Genomic DNA, 18174 nt, shown 5'->3' with positions numbered 1-18174 from the left:
TCCAATTAACGTATGCTAATTAATGTTCTCTAAAATCAAACTGTAATACGGCCAACGCAAAGACAGTAGTTACAAGGCCCCAGCCACCTGGAACATGACAGTGAGCGGAGACTTAGACAGGTGGGTCTTCCTACCAGCTGAAAGAACCTACTAGAAAAGGCCAAAGCTGCAACTTTTAATATTGGGTTGTCAGAAAAGTCATGATGTATTTTGTCTCTGTTTTTCAAAGGTCATTTAGTTATATAAAGAACAAAAATCAATCAATGATATATTGCCCATTTTGTTCGATAACCTTTTGCCATCTTTCAGTGAGCTTCATAATTCCTCATTCATAGAAGGACCTGTCTTTACTTGCGAAAAACTGAACAAGGTGCTGATTTACAGCCTCACCTGAATTGAATGTTACACCACGCAAGGAGTTTTGAAGAGAGCGAGACAAGTGGAAGTCTGACTGCACAAGGTCAGGTGAGTATGGTGGGTGTGACACACATCCCATCCAAGGTCCAATAATTTTTGATGGGTGATGAAACGTGTGTGGTCTCACATTGTTGTGATGGAACACAACTCCTTTACAATTAACAAGCTCTGGACATTTCTGCATGATGGATTCGTTCAAACTGTCCAACTGCCGACAGTACACATTTGAATTGATTGTTTGGTTCCTTGGTAGGAGCTCAAAAAACATGACACGTTTAAAATCCCACTACACTGAGAGTATAACCTTCCTCTGATGAATGTCTGCTTTTGATGTTGTTTGAGGCAAATCAAACGGGACCAGGACCAAGACTGTTTGCACACCACATTGTTGTAAACAATCCACTTCTCATCAGTTGCTTCTAAAAAGGATCGTTTTCCTCATATTTAATGAGCATAGTGCAGATGTTTATGCGCGCCATCAAATGAACTTCTTTGAGTTCATGTAGAACCCAAATATCAAGCTTGCTTATGTAGCCCAGCTTCTTCAGGTGGTCATGAATGCTTGAATGATGCATGTTCAATGTTTCTGTAATCTCTTGTGTCATGTAAAGTGGGTTTGACTTGACCAATGCCTTTATTTTACCATCATCAACCTCGGTGGGCCTCCCTAACTGAGGAGCGTCATTGAGATCAAAATCACCAGCACAGAATTTTGTGAACCATCATTGCACTGATGATCTTGTAGAGCATTGTAACTGTAAACTTTATGCAACTTTTCACAAGCTTTACACGTGTTCTTCCCTTTATGGAAGTAAAACAGTAAAATATGGCAAAAATAAACAGTTTGGTCGTCCAGATCTTCAACTTGTTGTAAAATCTCCAAAACTCAACCAAATTGTTCAATTTTTTTTTAGAATGAAGCTAGAACTGTCAGCTGTCAAATGACATAGCAATAACATAGATGCGAATGACTCGAGTACTTCCAAAAATGAACTAGTGCCATCTGTTACAACATGTGTCATGACTTTTCCGACCACCCAATAGTAGCCCCAAAGTTTCTGACGCACAAAGTTTAATAAACAAAATAAATCTGTCTTTCTAATCATTAGGCAACACGTTATTGCTTTCATTTCATAGGTTAGATGGGTGGGGATTAACATGGATAAATGACATAACTGTAGATTTAGCAAAGTTTCAAGTTTGAGGAAAACTAAAACTATCTTCAAGCAATGTTTCTTAAACAGGGACTCAAGAATATGCACATGGGAATCTGTAAGTCCCCTGAGCACTTGTAAATTCTAACTTTGTTAGAATTCAAAGCAGTATAAGTACATTTTAGATCATCTGAATGATCACTTTATTACCAAACAATATCTAGAAGTCAAAAAAATATTGCCTGTATTTATATTTGTTTTTTATGGCTGAACTAATGCCAACCCAGGCTATTTTAATTGCAGAGGCAATCCTAATGTATAAATGATGCATTCCTATCAAGCGGAGGCCAGCAAGCCTATCAGCAGCAGCTTATATGGATCTGTTTTGTTCCTATCCTTTCTCCTGTTCTTTTTTCCATCCTTTCCTATGTTGTCCCTGTCAAACAGGGAATTGGGGAAGGAGTTTGCATCCATAGGAATCCAATCTAATGATTGAACTCCTCACCCCAGGTCCCACTGGTCCCTCTTTTTGTCCAGGAAGCTTGTTTTAGGGCAGATGATGTTTTGCTGTCGCTGCTCTGCCAGGAAGGTCTCACTATTCCTGATTGTATGTGGTTTACACGTTAGAGAGTACATGAAGACAGAGGAGAGTCAGGAGTCCTGTACAGATTGCAGTCTAGACTCCTTCAATCAGTTCTTTGAAGCCCTCAGCCAGCACTGACTGCTCTCTGGGCACAGCTGGTGGAGCTAAGGAAAGTACACCCAGGACCCAGGAATCTTATGAAGAAAAAAAGAGGCTGCTGAAAATAAAGTCTTTGACTTTGATTTTAATTCTAGGAGGTATTTACTAAGAACAAGGTGTTTGTTCCAAGCCACATGGAAAGGGATTTTGAATTTGAGCCAGATTTATCATATAGAGCAGGGGTTGGCAAACTGCAGCTCACAAGCCACATGCAGCTCTTTGGGTACATACATGGGGCTCTGAAGTAAAATTGAAAATGAAAATAAAACTATCATAGTTTCATTTATAAAAATTTTAAAGGATATTATTCACATAATGGTGATTTCATTTGTTTGATGGCTCTCAAATAATTTTTAAATTATTGTGAGGGACAGGATTGGCTCTTCCGTCTCAAAAGTTTGCCGACCCCTGGTATAGAAAATAAGGAGAAGCCTGTCATAGTCTGCGACTTGAAGCCAAGACATCAAAATCCTCAGAATGATTTGGCCTTTATAATGTCTGTCCTGAGGGCTGACTGCCTGCTTTTGGTCTGAGGTAACATTACCTAGGTTTTGTGTGGGAATCATAGCAGCAGCCTCCTGAGGTGACACATATTCACTAAGGTCTCCGTTGAAAGGGGTAACCACACTATCTCCTCTTCTTTGTTGCATTTTTTCTAGCAGCTTGTCCAGGTCATCACCTGTTACAAAATAAAGAGGAGATAAGGAGATTATGAGGGATTATATGTTTGCATCAGTCTCCAAGTTGGGCCATTAAGCTGGACTCTCTCTCATCAAGATTTGTCAACGAGTCAGCTTTTCATGTCCGAGTTTACACTCTGTCATCCCTACAGTCAGAGCTACCTTCATTTATATCAAGCTTACAGTTTATACACTTTCACATGCTGTATCTCTCTTGACCTCCATGATACTAAAAGCAGGCAGGATGGGATCATTGTATCTCCATTTGACATATTAAAAAACTGAGATCTGTGGGGAGAGATTCTTGCCCAAGGTCAGACAGCAAAGTAGTGGCTGAGCTGAGGCCTCCCATTCTAGTGCCCCTGTGCCTTCTGTCTCTGGACCTCCTTGCCGGGTCACTCCCAACATACTTAGGCTAAACCATTCCAAATGAAGGGAGGTCAGTGGGCAAGCGTAAGCTCCACACTTCTCTCCTTGACAGGCTAAGATTTAAGTCAGAAACTGACACTGCCAGGGCTGGCAGTGTTGCTGAATCCTACAATCACTCACCTAATGATGTGGTTTTGAAATGCGATGCCAGGAAACTGACCTTTCCTGTGATGAGCTCATAACTTATCTCTTTCAAAAACTCACTTGTGGTGAGCATGCTCTCTGCCAGCGCTCTGGACTGATGCTGACCTGCAGAACAGAGGGACAGAGTACGATGAGCCGGTGAAGAAAACGTTTGTCGTGACTTGATTTATAATAGCAAACACTGGAAACAGCTAAAGTGTGTAACTACAGGGACTCAGCGAAGAAAATGATGGCATACCGAAAGATGGAAAATTACCCAGCATTTGAAATGACAACTTTAAACAGAAGATGTTTATAATACGTTAGGTGATCAAGGGGGAAAATGACATACCTTATGTTTGTAACTGTGAAACTGTACCATACCTGTGTTTAAATACTAGGGGAGAATGTGAAAAACTTTTAAAATTGTGTTTGCATGGTTATGATGAACATCTGTCTTAAAAATATAAACTTACATTGCTAAGTTGATTTTATACATGAAAACGAAAAACGTAATATATTACACTTTTTGATGAAGCTTTCTGAAAGAGACATATATCATAAAGACATGGGCAGGTAGGTTTTGCCAAAGTAAGGGGATTTGCCTCTTTGGTAGGAAGAAGTGAGAGCCATTTACTGGAGAAGAAAAGCAACATTTAGTCCAAATGGCTCCTCAGGATAGTGCCTGATAGAAAATCAGCACAAGAAACAAAAATACATTGTGTAATGTGCCAATTTTCTGAACCTTTTCTTTAGAGTCAATATGATAACATAAATATCCTCTTCAGTGAGGAGGTGAATACATGAGCTAAGTTCCTGGCAAATTTGATTAACTGGCTTAGGCCACCTGTGGCGATGGCTTTATCACATGCTAGAGTGGTAACATTTCCAAAATCTTTTAAGGACAGAAGTTACATGAGACAAGAGTATCTGTTACTAGGGCATGCTTTGAAATAATGCTTCCACAACCAGCTGACAGGGACAACAGCCAAACTAAGAGCTACAAAAATCTGATCTGAGAAGGAAAGGAAAAGTTAAAATTAGGAGGAAGAACCCAAGTGGGAGCACTTAACCAGAGATTAACTGCATGGATGCCTGAAACACCCAATAAATATTTTTCAAATGGACAGATGACTGAATGAATGGATTTTAAAAAGCCCCCCAAAACAAGAAACATTACTCACCTAATACTACTACACAAAATTCATTTCCTCTGATTTTCGATGCACAAATTGCCACAACATAATCTGGTAGCCTTTGATAGTGTCTCATTTCACTGAGAGTCCTCAATGTCTCTGAAATGCCCTCCGCCAAAGAGTTTTGGGTCACAATCACATGAACCAAGTCTTGAGATACGCTGGCAATTAATCTAGCAAGCCAGGGGAGTTGTCCTGGTGACACAGGTGTGCACAGAGGACCCATCTGCAGGGCTCTCTCCCTCAGAGTAAATTCCTGTATAGCTTTCAGCATAATTTGCTCAAATTCTTCCCTGAGAGGTATCTGATCAGGACCTAAATTGAAGAGAATTACAGCTAGAATTTTAAAAATATCACGGGTAGAAAATAGAGACACACATCAGTGTGCAGTCCTTCCAAGCCCACCATACTATAACTGGCAAATAAACTTTTTCTGTAGTGACCACAAGTATACAGCCCCTACTAACCACTTTCCGTTGTGAAATTACCTTCTTTCTTCTCTCTCTGCCTCAATATATTTTTTTATTGCAGGCTTCTGTTCTCCTTTATTCAATCTTGATATCTTTAAAAGAGGATGTACTCAGAGATAGTATTAATTCTACTGTATGCCTTGGGAGATGGTCCTTGAAAGGGGCATATTGTCTGACCTATTAAACTTGGCGTTATGGAAATGGTTAATGACTAATGAAGGAATAACTTACTGGTGTACAGTCAACTTTAGGTTTCATTCATGTCTCATTTTACTCATAGTTACTATGTAAACTATTTTCATGTACGGCCTCTACACTTAATTTGGAGAATGCTATCCACAGGAAAATTAAATTTAATTATTTTTCACTCCCAATTTATATTTAGGCAGCCTCATACGTTCCCCAGATAGAGCATGGTCTCATTGTCTATTTACTCCCCAGCATTCTGGATTGTTAAATATGGCACGTAGCCCTCTCCCCTAGCCGTGGTCATGGCTAAGCTTCTATGGGTGCCCTGTGACCCCTGGAATTAGGGAAATTTTGCTTCCCTTATTCTCTTTAGAAACTCAACCAGTCTTTAGTACAAAATAAGCAAATCAATGTTTGGCATCCAAGTGACAGAAATGAATTCCTACATTTAGTTTAAATTGAAACCAGAGACACTGTGTTCACTTCCTCTGTTCAGAGTCATTTCCTTTGCTGTGCGGACCCAAGATTTGAAACTCAGGCTCCCACAGATACAGACTCCTCAGGGTCTGTGATCTGAGATCAAGCAATAGCCTCAGAACTTGGGGTTAAAAGCGCCTTGTGAAAGAGTACAGGGGTCAGGGGCTGAACTTCTGTATGGGAAGGAAGCACCTTGAGTGAGTCAGAAATCTGTCCTTCCGCTAACAGGGGTTTAAGTGGCCTCCCTGGCCTCTACCCAGCCTCTCTGGGAAAGTAAGAAAATGCAGGTTTAGTAATGGTTTTTAGGATAAGAAAAATGAAATAAAATATTATATATTTATAAAATATAAACCATTTTAATTGGAGAAAGCAGTTTCTCCAGGGTTGGTTGGAGGCCAGAGGGAGGCAGGAGAGTGAAATCCTAACACAGATTTTTCTCTTTTATACATGGAAAGATGGCCAGAAAATTGCAATGCTGACATTGTGTTTATGTTTCTTATGTCCTCCCCAAACACTTGCTAGGAGGAAGTGGATGCCATCTTATTACCTGGGAGCTACCCAGGAATCTGATTTTCATTTAGCTTTATCCAATTAGCATCATAGTTAGTGGTCACTAGGTATGCACCTGGTAGTGAGCTCAAAGTAGACAGATTCATACTGACTGTATGCAACAAAGGAACAGTTGTCGTCTATGTAAAGCTTTCTTCCATCAGAACAAGTGACAGCTCCAAAGCATGTGGCTCTGGTTGTCTCCAATTTCCCTACTGCCTCTCATAGACAACCTGAAGACTCAGGCCTGGTTAATAGGTGTGTCCATAAGACCCATTCCAAACCATGATTAAATAATAAGTTCTACTAAGGCAGCATAATTAAATCCAAATATAAATGCTTTTTGGGAAAATAAAATAATCAAACATGTTCATAGCATTCTCTGTTGCCTTAAAACTCCCTTTTATAGAGTTCTGACTGAATTACTTTTAGGAATTGAGAAATGGGAAAAAATGTATCAAAGTTTAAATGAGGTAAGAGAGTTCTTAGAGTAAAACGCTGTGCTTCCAATCACCTCCCATCATTTCTTCATCCTAAGCCTTTACAGCTAAACTACAGGAGCCTTTTCTCTATTTTTCACAAACTTGATAATAGTAATTTTGTTCCTTCAAGTAATTCAGCTTAGCTCAGGCATCAGTTTTGATGGCTTTTCAGATAGAACTTAATAGGAAAAGACAAGGTTCCAACAGACTCAAAGCCATCCAAGAATCTCTGGATTTGCTGATTTCATTATCTACTTCAAAAGACTTTCAGATTGTGAAATAACAGACTTTTTTTTTTTTAAATGATTGTAGTGGAAAGCCTTGTTACTTCTGAAGAACCTTGCTTTTCTTCTGTTACCTCATCATTAAAGCATTAGACCTGTCCTTTTAGAAGTTTGGATTTACTTTTTAAAATTTTTATAACCTATAGCATATGTGAAAATATTCTTGCTCCCTTCCTCAAAGCCTCTGAAGGCAAAAAAGAAAAAAATTTTTCTAGGACTCCAGAAGAATTAGTTATTGAGGAGAAGAAATGTCCCAACGTACAAAACTTAGATTAAAAAAAAAGAAGTAGCTATTCACATTGCACATTAAGAGACATGATTAATTTGTTCCAAGTAAAACTCTGGAAAGTACTTGATCCTGCAGGGGAGAAAAAAGTTTTATTTAATTGAAAGATTTTTTTTCTATTTTTTTAAGATAAGAACTTTTAGTAATTTAAGGGAAAATATTTGTTTTGATCATTTAGTTCACCTTGATTAACTTGGACTTTGATTTTTTTTAATTGTTAAGACTGAAAAAAATGCTATACTGATTGGCTTGGTTTGCTATAATAGCATTATTCTATATGTTTTTGTTTTACTGATTCTGGATACATCTAAATCTTGTTTTAGATCTTGGAACACAGTCGAAAGTCAGTACATAGAAATTAAAATTATGACATCAAATGAGCTGCAGACACAGGTGGTTTTTATAATTTTATTACCCACTTATAAGAGTGATTAGCAAGTCCTAGGTTTATCATGAAAGTGGCTCATGAGATATCTGAAGTCTTGCAAGTTTCAAAAGCCCATGTCAGAGCAGGCGTTCAGGCTCTCTGGGCACCAAGAGTTACATCCATGGCTGCTAGCTGATGCTCCAAACACTGAATCTAGCCTGGTGAAGCTTTTAAAAAATTTTTTATTTAACATTGTTGAGCCTGGTGTTTTTATTATTCAACACCAAAATATTTTCAAATATTATAAAAATTCGCAAAAGTGCAGATACAATTTTTACGTGTAATTTGACATCTTCAACATCTTTGTAAGTAGACCGTGGCTGGAAATTTTAGAGTGAGTGTATAATTAGGTTGCATATTAGATGGCCTACTGCAGTTTGCTAAATAAAGGACATTGCAATGTAAATACTGCTGAATCACTACAGTATTGTCAAGGCACTTGCATACACCCACTGTGGGGCTCAGAGGATATATCAAATAGAGGAAGTGAAGGGTTCATGACCTATGTACCCTTCTTACCCTAAAGCCTAGAGAGCCTTCCAAGGAGGTCCACTTAGTATTCCAGTGAAGGAAAGCGATATGGGACTACATCAAAGTGGTGTGGCTGGAGAAGAAAAAAATGGGTGTATGGACAGTGGATAAACAAGATAAGAAGGCTAACTGAAAAATAATTCTCTAAGGTAATGGCTACATTTGCATTCCAGATGGTACTTGCACTTTCAGAGAGATGGCTTGGCCAGGCTTCCCAAGGAGAGGTGACCATGGCAGAGCCCTTTGAGATTCTGTCATCAAATACTTCGGAGACCTCAGGACCATTATGAGACTGGACACTAGGTGGAGCAATTTATCTCTTGTAGGGCCCAAAGGAAGCAAAGCCAGGGAGCAAGGGCTCTGAGAGAAAACGGAGTGTGTGTGGGAGGGAGGAAAAAGGCAAGTGGTGGAAAGGCAAGAAAAGCACTAGGAAAGAAATAAAGGAGAGAAAAGCAAGCGTCATAGGGAATAGGGTTGAAGGAAAAGAATGGTAGAAGTGGAAAGTAAGAGACAGGTGGATGAGTGTGAGAAAGTAGGGAAAAAAAGAAAAACAGTATGTTACAAAAAAGAATAAAAATTGTCACCATCAAATGATTATTGAAAATAGCTTACCCAGCCGCACAAGATACTGTATCGTCAGAAGAATCATGTTTTCCACAGTCAGAAGTTGGCTGCCAGTCAACCCTAACTGTTCCAAATCTTTGTTTTCCAATTGTGGAATCTTGTAGCAATTCACCAGCAGAGGACTCACAACAATGTCACCAACATTTCCATAGAAATAGGGTAAAGTGCCATAGCCTGCCCCAATAGAAGCAGGTCAGTAAAGTTCAACATTTCATTTTGGTGTCCAATCAGGTACGCTTGCTCAGTTAGGATCAAAGATACTTAACAAAGTTCCCTGCTCTCTGAGATGGCTACCAAACAAATCACTCAAGTATACCAATCTCAGGGAATTCACTCAGATGCTCCAAATTTTACCCTTATATTAATTCAGATAAACAAGAAGCAAAATACTGTAAAATTATATTATCTCTGTTTTCCACAGAAAGGACATGTTAATATTATACGAGTATGTCTGCCATAAGGAATTGATGAATTTGCAAAACATCTCTGTATCCTTTGTAAAACTGCAATAATAAAATATTTTCTAATAAAATTCTTGATCAAGTTTCTTTTCAGATAACAAGTCAGAAAAGAAACAAACTATAATAACATATATCACTTCCTGAGGTTTGTTTAAAAATTTTTTAAGCTAAACTCATTGATCTAAAGCAATATTCCACCAGTAGCAGGGACTCAGAGGTTCTACTACTTTTGCTATCTTTTTTTTGTTATGTTCTCTTCCTAGTGTCAGTAAACAGACTCAAATTATCTTAGAAGGTGATGGGACAAAAATATGTTGAAACTATATCCTGTTTTAGTGGCCTGGTGGAAAGGACAGTTCCTCTGTCTTTCTAAAAAGCAGACAGCAAAGTGTCCCCATTTTCTATGTGTATTTCCGAGGCTTAGTTGCACTGTGCATGCAACTCAAATGTTCAATAAGAACTTCCTGACATATGGAATTTAAACAACAGGGATACCCCCAGTGTCTACAGGTCCAGTATCAGTGGATAGGAAAGCCTGATAAAGGACTGAGCTTGAAACAAAAACATCCATGCCAGTAGGCTCAAGCCAACTGCAAGAAGTAGGTAATACCCTAAAGACCTAGCGGAGCTTAAACACCCTCTCTGTTAAGTCCCAAAGGTAAAGCAGGCAGTCTCCTTCTGGTCTAGGCTAGACCCCAAATGAGGGGACTCTTGAATGAGGATGAAAGTTAGTTCTGGAATCTAGGGACCCCTAAATTTCTATACCTCCACTTATAGTTAGCTTGGAAACACTCAGACTCCTTAAAGATACTGATTCACAGATGCTTCCCCGCGCTTCATTCAGATCTGCAAGTCTGGGGCCTCTTGGTTATCCTGAGTGGGGCCTGCTAGCTGGCTCAGCTTGTTTCTTTACTCTGTAGTTTGGCTCTCTTTGATTTAAATGTTCCCTCTCCCCTATCTTGTCCATTCTTGCCCACTCTTCAGGACCCAGCTGAAATATCACCTCTGAGAAGGGTCTTCTCAGATCCTTTGAGCAGAGTTAAGCTCTCTCTCCCCTGAGCTCTTGTAGTTCTTGGTTGTGAACCTCTACCAGCTCAATTATCACAGAGTGTTGTAATTTTTATTTACATGACAGACTCCCTCACTAAACAGTGTTCCTTGTGGGCCAAAAGACTTTGCCTTATTCCCAACTTCTAGTCACATGTTTAATAATAGCATAAAGAAGCTTACCAATAAAAGCTGAAAGAATCAACAGATGGACAAATGAATATATTCATGAACACATAAGCAAATACACAAACAATGTGATGGAGAAACACTCCTAGATTCCAGCTGACACAACTTGGGATTCTTTTGCCTTACCTATCAGAATTACTGGTCTAATTCCTGAGTTACTCAGCAGGTTTTCAGGGACAATTACAGTTTCCCCTGCAGGAATGGGTCGAGGTTGTAAAATTCCAGTTAATGGGGTTTGTGGAACTGGAGCAGATAAAAGGGACTCTGGAAAAAAAGTTGTTTGACAAGAAGGATTAGACATAAAAGCTGAAGGCTATACAATTGAAATCAATGCAGTGTTAATACTTTTAATACGGAAGTTTTGGAAGTCTAATGGTTTGGTGTTTTATTCATTAAAGTGATTCATGTTTATTATACAAAATTAGAAGTGAGAAAAACAAAAGGAAAAAAAATCAACCATTATCACTTTACCTGGAGATAACTACTATTTAGCATTTTCTTCTAGTTGTTTTTCCACATGTAATCTTTTAGATCCTGTTTTGTATTTTATTTTTCCCTGCCAGAATATCAAGGCATGTCTGCTCATTATAAGAAATTTGAAAAATATAGAAAAATGTGAAAAAGGATCAACTCATCATCAATCAGTACTACTTAGAGGAAACCACAGTAACATATTGGCATAAATCTTTGTGTATGTAGCAGCTCTCTGTAGTCCTTAAAATTATTTATTTAGGGCCGGCCAAGTGGTGCGTTGGTTAAGAGCTGGCTTGGGATGCCAGAGGGCCCCGGTTCAGATCCCACATATGAGGGCCAGTGACACTGCCCTCCACAGCTAAGATGCTGAACAACAGCTCAACCTGGAGCTGGGCTGCCTTGAGTCGCCGGCGACGGCATAGGCTGTAGCCCCTGTTGCAGTGGGTTGCCATGGGCTACCGTATGTAGCCAGCAGCCGCAGTGAGCGGCCGTCCAGAAGCCTGTGACTGATCTGCCTCACCAGGGAAGAGCGCAATGATGGTGCCAACTTGGGCCAGTGAAGCAACGTCCTCCACAACTAGACTGAAGAACAAAAGGACAGCAACTTCTCTGTTCCCCTTCCCCCAATTCCCCAATTAAAAATAAAAATTACATTAAAAAAATTATTTATTTAAACAATCTTAAATTTTTGAAGAAATCCATCTATGTCTTAGAATTGGTATATTTACATTTGTCTGTGTTCAGTAGTAAGGTAGATGAGCTTTTCAACATTTAACTGTAGGCACCAAAATGGCCACAGCTTGGGTTAAAGGAGAACTAGTTGGTTTTTCAGGATTCTAGCCACCAACTGAACCATCTAGGCCACAAATAATAAGTATGGATCACACAACAAACCAGATCATTGGAGGATATATTTAACACCACTACTGGCAAAGCAAATTCATTTGTGCTCTATGATGGTGGATTGGTAGCATCATGCCCTATGTAAAGAATGGCTTATCAATACTATGGGCTAAAATAAGCCATATGGTGAATTAAGATCTATTGTAATGGCACATGTGCTTCTAGGAAAGGCAGATGTGATGGGGACAAATATCGTCTACTATCAATATCCTTAAATAATGACACAATGGCTGGTTAAGGAAATTTATCTTCAAGGGTTCAGGGAAAGAGCAAGAGTAGGAGATACCTCTTCTAATTCAAGAAAAGTTTAAACCCATCTTCTGTTGGAATCTTACCAGTTCTTGAAAGAGGACGAACTGTAGGAATAGGTACAACTAAACCAGGTTGGGGGACAGGTGACCCAGGGTACCATCCTCGGTGTCGTTTTTTAGGTGGCCCAGAAATGAACATGGTAGCTGAAGGCAAAAAGAAAAACGAGCTTTGTCCTTAGCAGTGGAAGAAAGGAAAGAAGCCAAAGTAACATGGAACCTTTAATTAGATTATACTCAGAAAGTCTAAGTCACTCTTCTAAAGGTAAAGATAAAATTAGAAAAAGTTACAGTAACAATCCACTTAACATCTGTTTGCTGTTTTACCATCTTACCCAGACTGTCTCACTTGATTCTATCAACAACCCTGTAAGGTTGTAGGACAAGTATATTGTTATCCCATTTTGTAGACGGTGAAAGGAAGGCTCAGATTTGCAATAGAGAGGAACTTTGAACTTTGGTCAGCAAAGCCCGTGGTTTTTAAAGACACTTCCTTTTATACATTTGTTTCAATATTATTATTTCCTAGATAGGCTCATCCTGTAGAATCAGCAAGATACTTAATCATTATTGCTCATACCAATCATAAACTTTCGAAACATTGTATGAGAAGCTAAGGAAAAACTGGGAGTGTGCTGTCAGATAAATTCATCATTCCAAATTCTGTAGCACCTCTTCCACAATTGGCTTACACTGTTTCAAAACTCTAAAATGAGTATTGTACCTTGGTCTCCTAATGCACAGCTAGGTCTTGGTGACAAAGAGTAATTCCCTGGGCGGGCTGGAGTGGAGCTAGATGCACTACTGCTCTTCCCTCCATGGCTACTGTTTCCATTAGCAGCATCTGCAGTACAAGAGAGGAATTATTCAGAATAGAGGCTGGGCAGGACACTGCTTTCTGTGATGCTGCAACCATACGCTAAACCTCGCACTCTAGGATTCAGAGAAATCTCAATGAAAGGACAGCCCACTTATATACAGCCTGCTACAACCACCATCAGAGTAGTACCTTCATTAAAATGAAATGTCACCTAAAAATAATTTTCTAGGACCCCAAGAGCTCTTTTAGAATCATTTTCCATGAAGTCTTTGGAGATGGTGGGTGGGAGGAAGAGAAAACTTTTTTTTAAACTTTGTATTATGGAAATTTTCAAACATATACAAAAGTAGAGAGAATAGCATAATAAACTACATACCCACCACCAGCTTTAACATTTATCAACACCTGGCCAATCTTGCTTTATCTATACTTCCTATCTCTTCCCCTCACCCCCACATAAAACATATGTGCTCTGGATTATTTTGAAGCAAACTTATTTATCATATCACTTCACCCGTAAATACTTCTATATATGTTTCTAAAAGGACGCTTTAAAAACATAACTGTAATATCATTATTATACTTAAAATGAACAATAATTGATAATACCTTAATATCAAATATTCCATCAGGATTCAAATTTCCCCTAATTACCTCAGAAATGGTTTTTTATGGTTGGCTTGTTTGAATTGGGATTAAAAAAAGATCCACACACTGAATTTAGTTACTACGTTCCTTAAACTTTTAATATACAGTATTTCCCTTCTTGTTCTTTCTTACAATTAATCTGCTTAAAACTCAGCTGAATTTCTCAGTTTTCGAATTTTGCTGATTGGATATCCATGGTATCATTTAACATCTCCTCTATTTCTTATTGATTATTAGATATAGAGGCTTACTCAGATTCAGGTTTGATTTCTTTTTTGGCAAGAGTATCTCTTAAGTACTGTTGTATGCTTCCAACAGCAGGCACATAATGGCTAGTTTTCTCTCTTATAAATGTTAAGGTTGATCAGTGGGTTCAAGAGTTGTTAGCCTTGGGCTGGCCGAGTGGCTCAGTTGGTTAAGAGCTGGCTTGGGACGCCAGAGGTCCCTGGTTCAGATCCCACATATGAGGGCCAGTGACACTGCCCTCTACAGCTAAGATGCTGAACAACAGCTCAACCTGCAGCTGGGCTGCCGTGAGTCGCTGGCGACGGCATAGGCTGCAACCCCTGCTGCAGTGGGTTGCCATGGGCTACTGTGTGTAGCCAGCAGCCAGTGTGAGTGGCCAGCAGCCGCCGTGAGCAGCCTCCAGAAGCCGGCGACTGATCTGCCTCGCCCAGGAAGAGCCCAATGATGGTGCCAACTTGGGCCAGTGAAGCAACATCCTCCACAACTAGACTGAAAAACAAAAGGACAGCAGCTTGTCTGTTCCCCTTCCCCCAATTCCCCAATAAAAATCTTAAAAAAAAAAGAAAAAAAAGAGTTGTTAGCCTAGTTCTTCAATTATAAAGTTGTTAATCAGCCTTTCATCTGATGGCTTTAGCAACCATGAGCATACAGCCAAGATCCAAATTAATAATTTTTTAATGCTGTAAAAACTTGGATTTAGTTTGCTCAAGTCTATAATCTTACCAGAGGATAGATCCTGCAAAAATTGTTGAACCAGCATGAGAACAAAGTGATATTGATAAATTATGATGCCTCACTGTTGCAAAGTTTCCAAGAATGACAGGCTCTCTTGCTCTTTATTTTTCTTCTGCCTCTCTGACCATTTCTTTCCCTCAAACACTGGAATTTTCTAGGATTCTATGTAGGATTCTATGTAGCTTACCTTAGCCTACATTTCTCCTTGGCTGTTACTATTCACCCTGGTGATTTTAATCATATACAGAGGATGCCAAAAAAAATGTATACACATTTTAAAAAAGAAAAACTGTATTAAAATTGTAATACTCAAATACTCATATACCAATAAAAAAAAGATGAAGACAAGTCATGTTTAACTTCTGCAATTACAAGAGGTGCTCAAAGTGGTTACCATCAACGTCCAGACACTTCTGATTATGCAAACTGCTGCTTGAGCAACATTGGCCAAAGTGTCCACTTGTATATATTTTTTTGGCCCCCCCCCCCCCGGTATTATCAGTTCTGATTTCCCCCTATGATAAATTAAATGACTTTTGATCAGCTCTCCACTGGATGTCTCTTGGGTATATCAAACTCAATATGTCCAAAATTGAGCTGACAATCTCCTCCTGGGGAACCTGCTCCTCCTTCTGTATACCCTGTCTCAAGTAAGCGGCACTGCCATTAGCCCAGAAAGATGGATGTAAACTGAGACCGCTTCTGCTTCATGCTCAATTTAATCAGTCAAGTCCTACTGATTTTACTTCCTGAGTAGTCCTCCAATCTGCCTCTTCCTCTCTAACCTATTATTGCCCTGGCCAAGGACCTCATCATTTCTCACCAAGACTACTGAAATAACCTCCAACTAGTTTTCCTACCTCTTATTTTCTTTGTGCCAAAATGGTCTAACTTAAGTTCAAATAAGACCATGTCACTTCTCTGTTCCATAAGTTACAGAGTAAAATCCATGCTTCTTATCTTGGCCTCCTGTGACCTTTCCTTGTCCACCACTTGCTTACCTCCTGCCACTCCCTGAGTTTTACATTTTTATGGTTCTAACAAGTCCAAACTGCTGTAACTTCCTGCATGCTTCATGCTGCTTCTTTCTTTTCAAGCTTTGCTCCTGCATTTCTCTGAATCTGAAATATCTTTCAGAAATGTTCCAGGCCGGCTGAGTGGCGCGTTGGTTAAGAGCTGGCTTGGGACGCCAGAGGGCCCCAGTTCAGATCCCACATATGAGGGCCAGTGACACTGCCCTCTACAGTTAAAGTGGTGAACAGCAGCTCAACCTGGAGCTGGGCTGCTGCGGGTCGCCGGCGACGGCGTGGGCTGCAGCCCCTGTGGCAGTGGGTTGCCATGGGCTACCGTGTGCAGCCAGCAGCCAGCGTGAGCGGCCAGCAGCTGCTGTGAGCGGCTGTCCGGAAGCCGGTGACTGATCTGCCTTATCCAGGAAGAGCGCAATGATGGTGCCAACTTGGGCCAGTGAAGCAACATCCTCCACAACTAGACTGAAGAACAAAAGGACAGCAACTTGTCTGTTCCCCTTCCCCGATTCCCCAGCGCTGTTCCCCTCCCCCAATTCCCCAATAAAATCTTAAAAAAAAAAAAAGTTCCTGTATTTCTCTGAATCTGATATACTGTATTTCCCCATGTATAAGACACACCCTTTTTTGAAAAATTTGGGGTCTAAAAACTGGGTGCGTCTTATACAGTGGTTGTAGATTTTTTTTACTTGACTTTCCTGCTTTTTTCACACTTGTTTTTGCGCTCATTGTTGATGTTTTTACTTGCATTTCCTGCTTTTTCACGCTTGTTGTCTTTGTGCTCATTGTTTTGCACTTGTTACCGGTATATTATGGCAGGTTACGTTTTGCCATGTTCTGCCCAGAAATGGCTCAGAAAAGATTTTTATACAGTGCTGAATTCAAGTTAAAAGTGATCCAGTTTGCAAAAGTGAATGGAAATAGTGCTGCTGAATGTAAGTTTGGTCCTCCTCCAACAGAGAAAACAATCCGAGACTGGCTTCAGGAAGAAGAAACCTTACTGAAAACACCACGGCAGAAGGAGAGCCAACATATGAAGACAGTGACTCATCATCAGACACAGATGAGGACAAGCTAATGGTTGGGAGTTTTGACAGTGATGAGGAGTTGTATGAATTTTATGATGAATAAAACTTGAGTTCAATAACTTTATGTAATACATTTTTTTTTCAAATTTTGGGCCCCAAAATTCAGGTGCGTCTTATACATGGGAGCGTCTTATACATGGGGAAATATGGTATCTTTCCCAAAGGAATGTATAAACATCACTCCTTTGTTCAGTGAATGTCTCCTTATAGTTCAAGATCAAACTCCTTTGAGAACTTTTTCTTGATTAGTCCCCAAAATGTTGACCTAAAACCTCCTTGTCCATATTCCCCTAGTATATTGATATATTTATTGCAGCACACTGAAAATATCTTCTTATGGGTCTATCTCCCCTACTAGGTTATAAGTACATTAGAGGTCAGGAATTGAGCCTCATTTATCTTTGTAACTCCAAGTTTCTTGTCATAACAGGTACCCAAGAAATGTTTATAGAATGGAATTTACCTGCTCGTCTCTCCTGTGTGTCAAATGTCATTCCTTGACTCTTCTGGTTAGAACATAGAGAACATAAAGCTCTCTATAAAAATGTATCATTATAGACAGCCCCACTTCTGTCATCAATTGACAAAGAAGCAGCTTCTCTCCTTCTACCAAACTGTCAATTAAATTTCAGACAAGTCGTTTATAGACTATATATTTACCAAAGAAATATAAGTGAGGAACACATCACCTGCAGCAAAAGTCTTCCCTACAATCTGCAAAGATAAAGCCAGTGGCTTCACAACATTCTTATTCCGGCTCAGGTCCTGAGCTCCACTTAAATTGATTGCAGAATTAGCTGGGCTGAGAATCCGCGAATCTTTAAAATGAAAGAGGTTGTTCAAATTAGCAACTATTTACATATGCAGGAAAGAAGTTAATTCAACAAGAGGTGAGAGAAAGCAGATTGTAGAATTTCAGCTTTTTCTTGACCTATTTTAGGAAAGTCAATTTCTCTGTATTCAGGTTTTCTTTTCTTTTTTATGTATTTAACAAATACTCATTAGGACTTATGATATGCTGGGTGCTTGTATAAGCACTTTAAATATATCAATTCACTTAATCTCTAAAAAAACTCAATGAAGTAGGTAGGTACTATTACCTTAAATAGTGATAGCTATTTAAAACTTGGTCAAAGTTATATGATATGGCATCAAGGATATCAATATGTG

General features: G+C 39.4%; 1 protein-coding gene across 2 annotated transcripts in view; it reads right to left on the bottom strand.

The window, feature by feature from the left end:
- GREB1L (GREB1 like retinoic acid receptor coactivator) overlaps positions 1-18174 on the bottom strand; it is a 243503-nt gene that overhangs the window by 60090 nt on the left and 165239 nt on the right. For both annotated transcript variants that reach the window (XM_019653872.1, XM_019653873.1), the window contains exons 8-15: positions 17694-17822; positions 13167-13286; positions 12470-12589; positions 10884-11021; positions 9049-9234; positions 4730-5056; positions 3543-3671; positions 2858-2992 (exon numbers count right to left, since the gene is read on the bottom strand). In XM_019653872.1, the coding sequence (XP_019509417.1) occupies positions 2858-2992; positions 3543-3671; positions 4730-5056; positions 9049-9234; positions 10884-11021; positions 12470-12589; positions 13167-13286; positions 17694-17822 (1284 nt within the window). The remainder of the gene's footprint in view (positions 1-2857; positions 2993-3542; positions 3672-4729; positions 5057-9048; positions 9235-10883; positions 11022-12469; positions 12590-13166; positions 13287-17693; positions 17823-18174) is intronic.

Source organism: Hipposideros armiger, unplaced genomic scaffold (assembly GCF_001890085.2).
Source record: "Hipposideros armiger isolate ML-2016 unplaced genomic scaffold, ASM189008v1 scaffold_209, whole genome shotgun sequence".
NCBI lineage: Eukaryota > Metazoa > Chordata > Mammalia > Chiroptera > Hipposideridae > Hipposideros > Hipposideros armiger.
Note: the sequence above shows the minus strand (reverse complement) of the source record. Positions and strands in the feature narration are given on the sequence as shown.